The sequence below is a fragment of the Callithrix jacchus genome, chromosome 14 (genome assembly GCF_049354715.1).
Source record: "Callithrix jacchus isolate 240 chromosome 14, calJac240_pri, whole genome shotgun sequence".
NCBI classification, from domain to species: domain Eukaryota; kingdom Metazoa; phylum Chordata; class Mammalia; order Primates; family Cebidae; genus Callithrix; species Callithrix jacchus.
In genome coordinates, this window is record NC_133515.1 from 42,893,401 (window position 1) to 42,906,792 (window position 13,392).

Genomic DNA, 13,392 nt, shown 5'->3' on the forward strand with positions numbered 1-13,392 from the left:
CTGCAGTGAAATCACTCTTAAAGTCTCAGGCCTCTTAATCCACCTCCCCAGGTAAGGGAATGCCTAAGTCACCTGGACTCACCCATGGCTCAGCCAGCCCTGGGGCCTCCTTGCCCTTAGGTTCCCCAGCTTTTCTCCTGGGCTCTGTCTCTACCCAGAGTTCTCCTGTCTGTAAGTGCTTGGAGACCCAGAGTAGGAGGCCAGGCTGGGGAGGAGACAGACAGAGAGGGGCAGAGCAACCCTGCTGCCAGTGTACTGAGGGTGCAGCCCTGGATCTCCAAACCCTTCCAGCCCTGCACCTGTCCACAGCCCCCAGGGAGAAAACCCCCAGCACCTGAGGAGGAAGAGGGGGTGGGGGATTGGGAGACACTGTGGGTAAAGGGGTACACCTAGGAATCCGAGCCTGCCCCTGGGGGTGGGAGGGTATCTGGGTTGGGCTGAGGCTGGCCTGATGCATCCTGTGAGGACACTTGATGGGTAGCAGAAGTAAAGGTGCTGGCAGGGAGCAGAGCCTGGACGGGCTCCCCTGCACTGACCTTTGCTCTGGGTCTGCTGTTGAGTTGTTGGGATGAACTCATTCTCCTGGGTGGAGGCCATGGCAGGCATGAGGTGGGGGGCGCTACCACCCCTGGGTTCCAGTCTGGGTCGGAACCTCCAGGGCATGTTGACTATAAATAAGGGGCTGGCTAGGAAGGAGCTGGCTGGAGGTGGCTCCAGGCTTGGGCCATCCTGCCCAGAGGAGTGTGGGGTTAGGTGGTATCTACAGGGTCCCTGGGTGTCAGGAGGTGGCGGCACTTTCTAGCAAGAAGGAAAGCAGAGCATGAAGGTGGGGATCCCACACCACACTCAAGCCCTGGCAGCTCCCTGGTGGCCACAGGGAAGAGGGATGGCCTTCAGGGAGCGGGCTTCATCGCAACAGACCGGCAAGAATCAGACATCCCAGCTCAGGGCTCCAGACCTGGGTTCTGGACCCAAGGGGCCAGTGACTGCATATTTCTGGGCCTTCGTGGCCCTAACCTTGGCCTAGGGAGAATGTGGACCTCCTATCCTTCCTCCACCTCCATGGGGCAGGGCCTACAGGGCTTCCTTGAGAAATCTGACCCATCACATTCTCACCATTTCTCCTTAGCTGGAATGTGCTCCACCCTCAGCACCCGCCTCAGGCCTCAGGAGGTGCTCTGCACCCCAGGGCTCTCCTCCCATGCGTGCCCCTGGGCCCCTTTGCTCTGATCTCACCTCTCACTGCCCTCTGAGTCCACCCCACCTCCTCTTCTGGCCTAAATAGCAACAGAGGGACAGAGGGAGGGGGTGGCTGTGTCAGGCTCACTTCCCCTCATGCCACATTCCCTGTTAGGAGTTGCTGGATCTGCTTAGCCGTGTCTGGCCAAGCTGGTTGACTCCAGTGAGCAAGGCAGCCTGACAATTCACTAGGCCAGGAAGAGTGACCTTGGACAAGGAGATGCAGGGCTTCCCTTTGGTCCTCTGGACCTTGCCCCAGACATCTGGGCCACCCTTGCAAGACAGGCACAGAACGCACACGTAGGCCCTCCCCTCTGAAATTGACCAGGGTACATCCCTGCTCCTGTGGACACTTACATGCCCCAGACCTGGACACTCACCATTATCCCCACTGCACACCCACTCGTCATACTCAGATATGTGACGCTGCCGGCACACATACACACGTGCTTGCTTCATGAGCGCACATGCACACACGCACATCACACCTAAGCACGCATGTGCACCACACACACATACATACACACACACACCTTTACCTTGAGTGCCTAAGCATGCACAGTCACACGTTTCCTCACCCCATGTGAAGGTGGAAGCACCCCCTAGACACCTGCTCCTACCTGCTCATGCACAGACGCCCTTCCCAGAATGCACATGCCTGCACCCATTGATGTGACACACACAGGGGCACCTACTATGCTGAGAGCACTCACACTCTACACTGCCACGCATGCCACTCCAAGTACACTGAATTACACCCCCCCTCATGCTGAGTGCTTGGGTGCACACTCCTCACACATGCACATTTACACAAGAGCAAGTGAACAACACACAGCACTCACAGGGGTAACTGGGAGCTGTCTCTGGACTTGGGTGTTACGGCAGGATTGGGCTGATGAAAAGCTACTCCCCAGCCCTCTCCTCTGGGGTAGCCTGGGCTGGGGACCTGCATCCCCTCACCTGCAGAGGTGGCCCCACTGCATCACTCTGCTGGGCAGAGAGCTCTCCGGGTCTCCCCAGGTCTCTGGTCACCCTCTTTTTCTGAGGCAAGAAGCAGGGCCCAGGAACCGGCAGCCCACTCCAGCTCCCCACCCTGACCTCACCCACCATGGTGGAGGGGCTACTCACTGACACGGGGGTGGGTGATGTAGTTCCGGGTGACCGCCTGCATGTGTTCTCGGGCTGCGCCTAGTTTGAAGCCACTGCCGGGGAGCCCCCCAGGCCTGCTGTCTATCTCCATGGCCATGGTGCAGTGCCTGGCTGGGAGCCCAGTGCCTGAGCCTGCTGCTGGTGGCAGCTCTGAGACTTCAGGCCCAGCTGGAGCTGGATAGAGCCGCCCAGCCTTCCCCTGCAGCCACTCCTCCCCTCTCCCCCTCTCCTCCCTCTCCTCCTCCCCTAGGTTGACAGTAAACAAGGAAGCCTGGGGCTCTGGCTCCCAAGCCTTCACCAAACCACACTGAGCTGTGCAAGCAGGTCTGGGAGGGGCCCTAGCCACCTGGGAGCTGGAGGATATGGAGGGAGAAGGGCAGAGGGGAGGGCTGGTTTTTTCCTGCTTTGGTGCTAGGTGGCTCCTCCTGCCAACCCCCAAACTGTGTGAATTCAATTCCTCCCCCTAGATCTTCAGGTGCTATCAACATTCCCACACCCACCCCTCACCACGGCTCTTCCGGGTCTCTCCCCATCCAACTTCTGGCAGCCTGCCCTCTTCATTGTTCTCACAACCTGATCTCACCTTTCACTCTGCCCTGGCTATACCTGGATACTTCTTACTCCCCACAATTCCATCGTCATCTTTTTGAACATCTGTAGAGAATTATTTCCTGGTCAGCTTCAGTGCCACCTCCTACAGGAAGCCTTCTCTGGATTCTCCAGCACACTAGATTCACTATACATCTAGTCTCTTTCCTGTGTCATGCCCTTTAGGAGAGCCCTCTCTTGTCCCTGCCACTGGGCTGTTAGCCCCAAAAGCTGAGCCTCTGTCTCCACCCACAGACCTGGGTCTCTGGAAGCCTGTCTCATACTGTTGAGAGTTCTTGAGAACGAGGGCTGGTCTTTCTGCATCTGATCGTAGAACCACTTCTCACCTCACATTCACCTCTGGGTTCTATACAGCAGGACTGCCCTGACCTTTCCAGCCCAGGGCAGAAAGTAAAACGGAGGTCCCTGTATTGTATAACTAAATACTTGGAGTTATCAATCAAGCTTTGTGCACAGCCTGGCCTGGGTTCCACCCAGGACCTCACCTCTGCTTCCCAGGAACTCTCTTCGTGTCACGAAACCAAAAGAATCATGTTTTCTCCTGGCAAGTGGAGTGTGGTACGGGTCTGCTGGGTGGACCCCGGGTGGTAGCTGGACCTGCCCAACTCAAGGTCTTCCCCAGTCACCCCCATGCCTCATTCTAGACTCCGGATTACCTGCATTTCTAAGCTCCTCCCAAAACCATACCACTGAACAGAGGGAAGGGCGGAAGTGCATTTGTCTAGGGCTTACCGTCCCCAAGCACCTGATCCAGGTGACTCAGGGCAGCCAATTTGAAGCCAAAGCAGCAGCTACTATGTTTCTCGAGCAGACTGGAGGAGACTATGCTTGTTATTTCTGTTCACAGAGTCAAAATCTCACCCCGTATCCTCCTGCCTGAAGACCCATCTCAGGTCTTTGGTTCCTGTCTTGTAATGCTCATCCTTTCAAGGAACTCTCCTGTGGAGGGTGGGGGTGGGTGTGGGCATCATGAGGAAGATCTTTGTGGTGATGGAACAGGTCTGTAGCGAGATTGCAGCAGTGAGTCCAAGAATCTATAAAATGACATGGTACTATGCACACACATGGTACCAATGTCAATTTCCTGGTTTTGATATTGTGCTATAGTTAGGTAAGATGAGACCTATCTATCTCATACTATAAATCTACAATTAGTGCAAAATAAAAAGTTGAATAAGGCCGGGCGGGGTGGCTCACGCCTGTAGTCCCAGCACTTTGGGAGTCCAAGGTGGGTGGATCAAGAGATTGAGACCATCCTGGCCAACATAGTGAAACCCCGTTTTTACTAAAATGCAAAAATTATCTGGGCATGGTGGCACGTGCCTGTAGCCCCAGCTACTCAGGAGGCTGAGGCAGGAGAACTGCTTGAAGCTGGGAGGCAGAGATTGCAGTGAGCTGAGATCGCGCCATTGCACTCCAGCCTGGTGCCTGGCGAAAGAGTGAGACTCTGTCTCAAAACAAAGAAAGAAGCAAAACAAAACAAAAAGTTGAATAAAAGAGTCACGAGCAAGATTTTTTTATTTAACTTAAAAAAATTTCATATTGTTTGAGCAATAAAAAATGTATATATGTATTTTGAGACGGTGTCTCCCTCTGTCGCCCAGGCTGGAGTGCAGAGGCACGATCTTGGCTCACTGCACCCTCCACCTTCTGGGTTCAAGTGATTCTCATGCCTCAGTCTCCTGAGTAGCTCAGATTACAGATGCCTGCCACCACACCCGGCTAATTTTTGCATTTTTAGTAGAGATGGGGTTTCACCACGTTGGCCAGGCTGTGTGTATGTACAAACATAAAAGGGTTTCATGTTGCAGTCTGTGGCAGGTAGGCCCTCTCTAAACCTTTGGACTCTTGCTTGGGTTTACCTTTGATGCTCTCTCTCCCTCTCTCTCGACCTGGTCTCACCTTTCATCATTCACCTGCTTCAAGATGACAATGTTTCCTCTCTCAAGTACTTTGATGCTTGAAAGAGAAGCTTGTAAAGGGCAATATTTAACCAAAAAATTCGTGTTGGTGCCATGGGCCTCTACTGAGTGGGAGTCAGGTGCCTGCTGACCCATGCATGTGAGTCCCCTGCCCCTGTCCCTTCCCATCTGAGGCCCCTCTGACTCTAAGCCCATTCTCCCTTCCAGCGAGAAGAGGGATAGAAGGGATTGAGGGGCAAGTAGTTGTGCTATGGGGACTGTTTCCCTCCTTGTCATTGTTTTCCTTTTATTTCAGTGAGAAACACACACACGCACACTGCACTCACACACACAAGCTGTGGGACCAAGGCCATTTGGTCACGAGTCTCTGAGTTGGGGGGCAGGTGGGGAGGAGTGTGTGGCTGCCGCCCCTCCTCTCCGGGGCCTGCTCAGTGCAGTCCGCTGGGGCACAGGAGGCTGGGGAGGTGCTGTGCTGGGGACTCAGTGTCACAGGGTGGGAGTCTTAAGTGTTAGCTTTCTTGCCACTGCCGGTGCTGCCTACTTTCCGTTCTAGCCAGCTGTATGGCTCGAAGGCTGAGGAGCCCAGTTCGTAGCCAGCAGGCAGATCCAGGAGTGGGGCCGAGGAAAAGCAGACAGCTGGCAGAGGGGGCGGCAGCGGGGGAGACGCTGAGGCCGAGGGCAGCGGGTTGAGGCGAGGGGAGGAGTTCCTGGGGTCACCCAAGGAGGTGCCCCTGTGGCTGGCAGGTAGGCCTGGCAGGCCAGGGGTCAGTGCCAGGAGGCTGGGGGCCCTGGGCACAGAGAGTAGCCGGCCCTGCTCCAGCAGCCGAAGAATGTTGGAGGTGGCAAAGGCCTCGGAGGCTGACGAGGACGCCCGCTTCTCCAGGTCTCTGCTCTGGTCTTTCTTCTGCTTGGTGCGGCGGTTCTGGAACCAGACCTTCACCTTGGGGTAGGGGAAGGGGTATCAAGGAGGGAGATGGGACAGGCAAAGCAAAGTGGGGGCAGGTGGGAGGAGGAAAGGAGAGGAAGGGCATGGGTTGGGCAGGTGGTGGATGGGGGTCGGGGTGGGGTGCGAGGGTGGAGCGAGAGGGAAAGAAGAGCAGATTGTTGTTAAGGTCTCCCCACAACCAGCCTGCTCTAGGCCAACTGATTAGGGACCCTTGTCCCCCAAATTACGGAGGCCCCTCTATTGCTAAACTGACTCTGGCCTAGGATGGAGGAACAGATTGACAGACAGAGGATAGAGTTTGGGGGTATAACTGATGTTCTCCTCTTGGCCCACATGCCCTTGGCTCAAAGTCAAGTTCACAGCCTCAGCTGCCATTTATGTGCTGGTAATTCCCACTCTACCTCAGGCCCAGGGCTCTGAACTGAGATCCAGGCCATGTATCTACCTGTCTGCTATGCATCTCCCCATGGATATCTCAATAAACACCCCAGACCCCACATGTGCAGCTCTGTCCTCCAAACAGAGGCTTTCCACCCCCTCTTTTCCATCACAGCCACTCTGCTCACCCACGCAGGAGCCCCTCTCCCTGCTCCCTAGAGCAAACCGTCCTCTCTCCCCTTGTTCTCTCTGATGGGGACTATGGCACTGTCTCTATAGCAGCGCCTCTCCACCTTGGCTGCCCATGAGAACCACCTGGGGAGTTTTAAGCCCCTAACTCACTCCTCACCTTGGACCAATAAACTCAGAATGGGAGAACCTGGGACCCAGACTCCAGTAGTTTTTAAAGCTTACCAGGTGATTCCAAGGTGAAAAAACCAGTGCTCTAAAGGTCTCTCTGCCCCAGGTCTAAACTGCAACATCTACAAGGCTGGGGCAAGAGAGGCCTCTGGCTCATGGCCCACTCTGGCTCTTACCCACATGTGGCCACCTCAGCCTGTTCATGCTCTGTAAATAGGGACAGAGTGATGGATGGCCGCTTCTTGGGCCTGGAGTGCTGAATAATGTCTGTGGTGTGCCCTTGGGAGGACTGATCCTGGAGAGGCCCAGGCAGGTGCTGGATGTGGGCACAGGGCCATTCGGCTGGGAATTCTGAAACTGGACACTTCAGTGTCAGGGAGGGGTGGTCTCAAAGGTGGGCACAGGCTTCTGGTAGGTGAGACCCCTTGGCTCTGCAGAGTTCTCATCCCATAGGGAAGGGCATAGCCAGAGGAGGGATCAGATGCCCGTCTGAGGATGGTGAGGTCTCTGCCTCCATGCTGGCCACCAGGCTGCCTTTGGAGGGAGCTCCTTCTAACCCAATCTGACCATTTCTCTGTTTGAACTTTTTACCAGCACCTTCCCACCCCATCCCCTATAAAGGCCAAGTTTCTCAACATGACACCAAGTGTGACTGGGTGTGGCAGGTTGGTGGGGGGACTTCTGATGGCCACACACTCAAAACTGAGGACAAAGATGTACCACAGTCTGAAGAGAGTCACCAACATCAGGGAAGAGGCCTTTTTCAGGGCTTCTGAGAGAAGGCAGAACTGGCCCTGCCTCTACCACCCAGCACCCAGTGCTCCAACCCCCTTCCTGGTCTACTTGAGGAAAGGGAACTAGGAGGAAGCTCAGGCTCAGTCCCCTGGGGGCTGCAAAGCCTCATGGGAAGGCCCAAAAGAATCACTTGCAGGCACTAGAAGGAGAGACTGGCATTCATGCCCCAGTCCAGAAATTCATCAGGCCAGAGCACCTACAGGCCCATGTCATGGGGGCCACCATGAGAGCACTCAGAGTTATTTCTCTGGGAACACAGAGGCCCACCCTGCTCCTCGCCTAGAGCTGGGGCAGGTGTGCCAAGAGGGAGGGTGAGATGGGAGGGCCCAATAAGAAAAGGTCAGGAAGACCTTGCTGGTTCCTTCCAGTTTTTGGAAGATTTAAAAGTCCAGCAACAACTGTGGTTCTGAGAAGGTGCCAAGAGATGGGTGGAGGAGGAGGCTGAAGCCACAGGGCTGACCAGGTTAGGTAGACTGACTGGCAAAGCCAAGGCAGACCGGGTCACCTGGGCAATGGCAGACATCACCATGCCAGACATCACTACCTCCTGGGAGTGACTGGCCCTCCAGCAAAGGCCTTCAGAAAGTGAGGCCTGGATGCCTCCCCTCCTCACACCAGAAGAGGTCCAGTCTTTTAAAAAAGATCTCTGCCTCCTTGAAGCCAGCCCCCGCCCTCTGACAGGGGGAGGTGGCTGATAGGGGAAGAGGGAGCAAGTGACTGAGATAGATCACACTCTCCTCCAGAGGCTGCCGTGGGAGGTCCTTTTGTAGTTCTTCAGCGGGATGGTTGGGTGTTCATGCTCCTATGTGAGATCTGGTCCCCTCAAACCTCAAGCCTTGCTGGCAAGCAGTAAGCCAAGCCTGTTCCAAGTGGCCAGCGTGGGGCTTGGGGAGAAGATGTTATTTAAACCAGATGTGAGTTTGGTGTTTTGAAGGATATTGGATTGAGTTTCTTTACTTTCATTGTTTTTAGAGACAGAGTGTCGGTTTGCTGCCCAGGCTGGAGTGCACTGGTGTGATGACAGCTCACTGTAGCCTCAAAGTCCTGGCCTCAAGCAATCCTCTTGCCTCAGCCTCCTGAGTTCTGGGACTACAGGTGCACACCACCGCACCTGGTGAATGGAGATTCAATAACCAAAAGTGACCGGAGAGTTACGGGATCTACTTGAGGCTGATTGCTTCATTTACCTCATTCTTCACTCATCAGATATACACTGAGTGCCTACTGTGTTCCAGGTGCTGTTCTAGGCCCAGGGAATCACCAGTGAACAAAGCTGAGTGAGTCCTTGCCATGTGGAGTGGGCAGTGGAGTTGGAGAGGCAGATGATGAACAGCAAACACAAAAGTGTGTGTCAGTTGGCAGCAAGGGCTTTGAGCCGTGTTTCCCAGATGATTTCAGGTGAGGATCACTTTATAAAGTGTCCAGTTTTGTCGAGGACCAATACTTTTAAAAAAATACAATTAAAATGAATTACTGGAAAGATTGCTATATACTTTTTTTTTTTGAGATGGACTCATTCTGTAGCCCAGGCTAGAGTGCAGTGGCGCAATCTTGGCCTACTGTAACCTCCACCTCCTGGGTTCAAGTGACTCTCCTGCCTCAGCCTCCTGAGTAGTGGGATTACAGGCATATGCCACCATATCCAGTTAATTTTTGTATTTTTAGTAGAGACGGGGTTTCACCATTGTTGGCCAGGCCGGTCTGGAACTCCTGACTTCGTGATCTGCCCACCTTGGCCTCCCGAAGTGCTGGGATTAGAGGCGTGAGCCACCGTGCCGGTCTTTTCTAAATACCTATTCTCTATTTCTGTACTTAGCATGTTATAGACAGGTAACAGTTTAGGGGCTGGCAGTGGCCCAAAAACCACACTCTGGGGGGCACTGCTTTAGAGAAAGGTGGCAGGATACGGGGGAGGAAGGAGGGTGTGACTATTTTGCTAATGGCATTGCACATACAGCCTCCCTGAAGTGGGGGCATTTGAAGAAAATATCAGTAAGGGAGGTCAAGGGAGATTCAGCCCAAGTCTACCTAATGGAAATGACTGGAAGGAAGAGAATCCTTTCCCATTTGTCACCTCTGGAATCGGACTGCTGAGGGAAGCAGTCTCACCAGATCCTCAAGGACCATAGCGCTGCACACTGCTGCATTCCCCCTCCCTGCTGGGAAGCTTCCTGACCTCTTAGCCAAGCCAGCACTTGCCTGTCCTAAGACCGGAGGCCAGGCACCACCTCCAGGAACCCCTGAGCCTCAGTTTCTCATCTTTAGAATGGGGACAATAATACTTGGCCATTGCAGTGATGAAAGAAGAAAACCCATGTAGCGGCTGGTAGGTATTTATCACCTGCTTTCTCTGTTTCTAGCTCTCTTTTTGAAATAGAGGGAGAGGAGACACAGACATCACGATTCTGGTCCTCAGGAAGCTGAAGGTCTAGGGGGTAGTGGCACTGACTCACTCCTGAAAAACAGAGGGCAGTTTGTGCTCGGAGTGGCAGTCACGGAGTGTGATGGATGAGGAATGACCAAGCATTTACAAGGTGCTCTCCACACATCCCATCTTCCTGCGGGTCTGGGTGTAGCAAGGAGAGGTGGGTGTGGGCTGGTGCTGGGCTTGGGCATCTCCTGGGAAGGTGAGCCTGGGCCCTAGGAGAGGAGAAGTCAGAGGCAAATGGAGCAGGGCCTGGTACCAGGGGTACTTGTTTATTGGCCACACGCAGGCGAGGTCAGGAATTCTCAACCTTGGCTGCACATTGGAACTTTCTGGGATGATGCCCAGGCCTCATCCTATACCCATATTAAATCAGAGTCTCCAAGAATGGGCTGAGGCCTGGGTATTATCTTAAAGATCTGTGGGTGATTCCAATATGTTTCCTGGCATTGCAAACTTCAAGGGCGGGAGCCAGAAGGCTCAACTCTCTACTTCCCACCATCAATCCTATCAGCCCATCAAACCCTTGTGGGTAGGTTCATAAGGCCCTGCAAATGCTGTCTCTCTGTCTCTCTGAAGGACAGACAGACTCAGAGCTCTCTGAATGTGTCTCATCTCCAGGAAGTCTTCATTTCCACCTCAGGTTCATCCTTTTCTCCAGGTTAAATCCAAAGTGATTGGTTCTTTTCCTCTTCTGGGAAACCATTCCTAGCTGATTTCACAGGGTGGTGGGGCCAGCGACCTCCTGTGGTATGCCTCTCCCCTCACCTGCCCAGTGTGACTTCTGGGCTCTCTCCCTCCCTGTCTTCTCAGGGCCCAGTGTGGCCTCCTGGAGGCTGCCATCTTGACTCCCTGGGACTCAGTGAGTGCTTGGTGGCTGCACTGTCCCCCTCCCCGATCTCTTGTTGGGCCACACTGTGACCCATGGCTGTGCACCAGGGGATGGGCATGGTTTCCACTTGGCTGCTAGGACTACAGAGGCATTTTTCAGGAGATTATCCATCAGCTTCTTTGGGCTCATGGTCAGTATTAAATTCCAAGATTCCTTGTTGATCCGGAAATGGCATTCATCTTTTAAAGACTGTTTCCCATGACCATGGTGAGCAGTATCTGTGTATCCAGGATGGCCTGGTTTTTGTAACATGCACTAGGAAGGGACCATCTATTCTGCTATTCTGGAATAAGTTATCTGGAGCAGAGGCATCAAGCATGAGGCTGAGGCATTGCTGAAGGGCTGGAGCAGCTCTTACCTAAGCTAGGTGGGCACCCTGTGTGGGTATTGGGACCTGGCAGTATGTTCTCCACCTGGCTCCTAGGCTCCTGGCCCGAAAATATCCTCCAGGCCAGCTGCAGGAGGGGAGTCCTGAGCCAGCCTCTCACCTTCCCTTCCTCTGCAGCCACATCCTCTTATGTCCTGCTCGGACCCTGGTACTCTGGTCATTCATTCAGGCAACATAGAAATAGCAAGCATCTGATGCAAGCCAGGCATTGCCAGGCACTGAATAAACAAAAATAAAACTCCATTTTGACCCTCTTGGCTCTCAGACACTAGCAGGGTGGGTCATGGGCAGGCAGCAAGTGTTACGATAGGGTAAGAGTTTTGGGAGAAGTAGCAAACAGTACAGCAGAGAAGACAATACACAGTAGCAAACAATATAGTGGAGAGTCAGAGGTCAGACAGCCCCTGATTCAACTCTGGTTCCTTTAACTAGCTAGATGACTTAGGGCAAGTTACTTAACTTCTTGGTGCCTCAGTTTCTTCATCAGTAAAATGGGGATCATAACTCTTCCTCATAGTTTTGTTGTGATGACTCATTGGGCTAATAATCCTGGACTTAGTAAAGTGCCTGGCAGGCAATGAAGTCTTTTGAGCAATGTGATGATCACATCATCTGGTCGGATTTGCTCACCTTTCCATAAGCCAGTGATTCTCAGACATCACTGTGCATTAGATCACCTGGAATGAGAAATATAATGGTTGTGGGGTCTTCCCTAGAAATCTGATTGGGAATTATTGGGATGAGGGTGGCACAGGCATCTGCATTTTATCCCAGGGAGGCTGTATGTACAGCTGGTTTTCAGACTATATCTTGAGAAATGCTGCTTTAATCAAACACCAAACTTCCTTTTTAAAACAAAGCATGGTGACAAGGTGTATCAGAAGGTTTCTAAAACCAGGGAGAACTGGACTAGGTGGGGCTGTCTCTGTTCTCCAGCATGAGAAGAGCTTTGAGTGCATGCTCCCCTTCAGGGGATAAAGGTGGGCAGAGGGTTCTTTTGATATTCTCAATAGAGAGAGAGTCCTCTGAGGCTGCCCCTGCTCTCCAGGGCAGCTATGCTCAGCCTCCATTGCACAGCTATGGAGTCTGGGCAAGGCCGGGACAGAGATCAGCTGCACTCTGTCTTGTTCACTGTTCCTACACCTGGTGGACCCTTCATCCTTCAGAGCACTGTGGGTGGTGGCGAGCCAAGGAAAGGGCTTCACCATTCTGCCTGCCCAATCCTGTAAGTGGGTTTCTGATTTAAATCTGCAGACAACTCAACTGAATTGGGCATGCTAGATTAAAGAAGAGACTAGCCATGGAAATGGGCCTTGAGCAAGCTCTGTGTTTTCTCTGCCCAAATTGGGACCATGCCTGGGTCCTCTGAGTATCCAGGGAAGAAGGTAGAGATGCTGTTTGGCAGAAGGGAGGGAAGAGAGAGAGAAGAGAAGAGAGAAGAAAAGAGAAGAGAGAAGAAAAGTGAAGAAAGAAGAAAAGAGAGGAGAGGAAGGGAAGGAGGGGAAGGGAGAGGGGAGGGGAGGAGAGGAGAGGGGAGGAAAGGAGAGGAGAGGGGAGGAGAGGAGAGGAGAGGGGAGGAGAGGGAGGCAGACAGACATTTTGAACAGCAGTTGGAGCACATATGCACTGGAGCACTGGTGGGAACTTCTGTGAGTGCCTGATGCTGAATCCCTTGGGCCCAAAAGAACCTTTGGCTTCCAGTCTCTGCCAAATCCTGGCTACACCATAGTTCCTGTTACTGAATTCCCACAGGCTATGGCCCCTGTTTTTCTCCCTGGGGAGACCATTCATTATCTGAGGGCACCTGAAGGAATTTCTTATATTTCCCCCCAAAAGAACTCTGGCAGAGACCCTCAGATAACTCAAATCAGAGAAAAACCAGCCTGCCTGAAAAATCTGACATGCCTTCCTGATATCTCCGCTGGAATCTCAAACTTAACTGATCCAAAACAAAACTCTTGATTATGCTCCCACCATCTTGCTGCTCTCCCGCTTTCTCGACTCATTGAATGGTGTCACCATTCTCCCAGTTCAGCCCAAACCACTTCCTTTCCTTCACCCTGTGTGTGTAATCCACAAGAAGTCCTCAGAGGTGCCAGTTCTAAATCAGAGCACCTCTCACATCAGCTTGCTTCTCTTCTCCACCACGTCTCTGTTCAAGACCCATGTCAGTAGTCCCTACCCATCCACTCCTGTCCCCTGTGGTCCCTTCCCTGGGTGGCAGCCAGAGCAACTTCTGTAAAATGCCAATCATCTCCTGTCACTTTGTCTTCAGTGAATTACCATGGT

General features: G+C 53.2%; 2 protein-coding genes and 1 pseudogene across 4 annotated transcripts in view; 1 reads left to right on the top strand and 2 right to left on the bottom strand.

The window, feature by feature from the left end:
- The window catches only part of ATP6V1B1 (ATPase H+ transporting V1 subunit B1), a 27,607-nt gene extending 22,227 nt beyond the window's left edge, over positions 1-5,380 (bottom strand). For 2 of the 3 annotated variants that reach the window (XM_078349106.1, XM_002757645.6), the window contains exon 1: positions 2,368-2,554. Coding sequence is in view for 2 of the 3 variants with exons in the window: in XM_002757645.6 (XP_002757691.1) it covers positions 2,368-2,485 (118 nt within the window). In the remaining variant the exon portion in view is untranslated. Of the gene's footprint in view, positions 1-2,367; positions 2,555-5,245 lie in introns of those variants that run through there. The other variant, XM_054244836.2, reaches the window with a different exon arrangement.
- VAX2 (ventral anterior homeobox 2) overlaps positions 5,246-13,392 on the bottom strand; it is a 31,512-nt gene continuing 23,365 nt past the window's right edge. The window contains exon 3 of the mRNA XM_002807532.6: positions 5,246-5,859. Within this exon, the coding sequence (XP_002807578.4) occupies positions 5,422-5,859 (438 nt within the window). The 3' untranslated portion in view covers positions 5,246-5,421. The remainder of the gene's footprint in view (positions 5,860-13,392) is intronic.
- LOC118147641 (small nucleolar RNA U13) lies at positions 8,157-8,229 on the top strand (annotated as a pseudogene).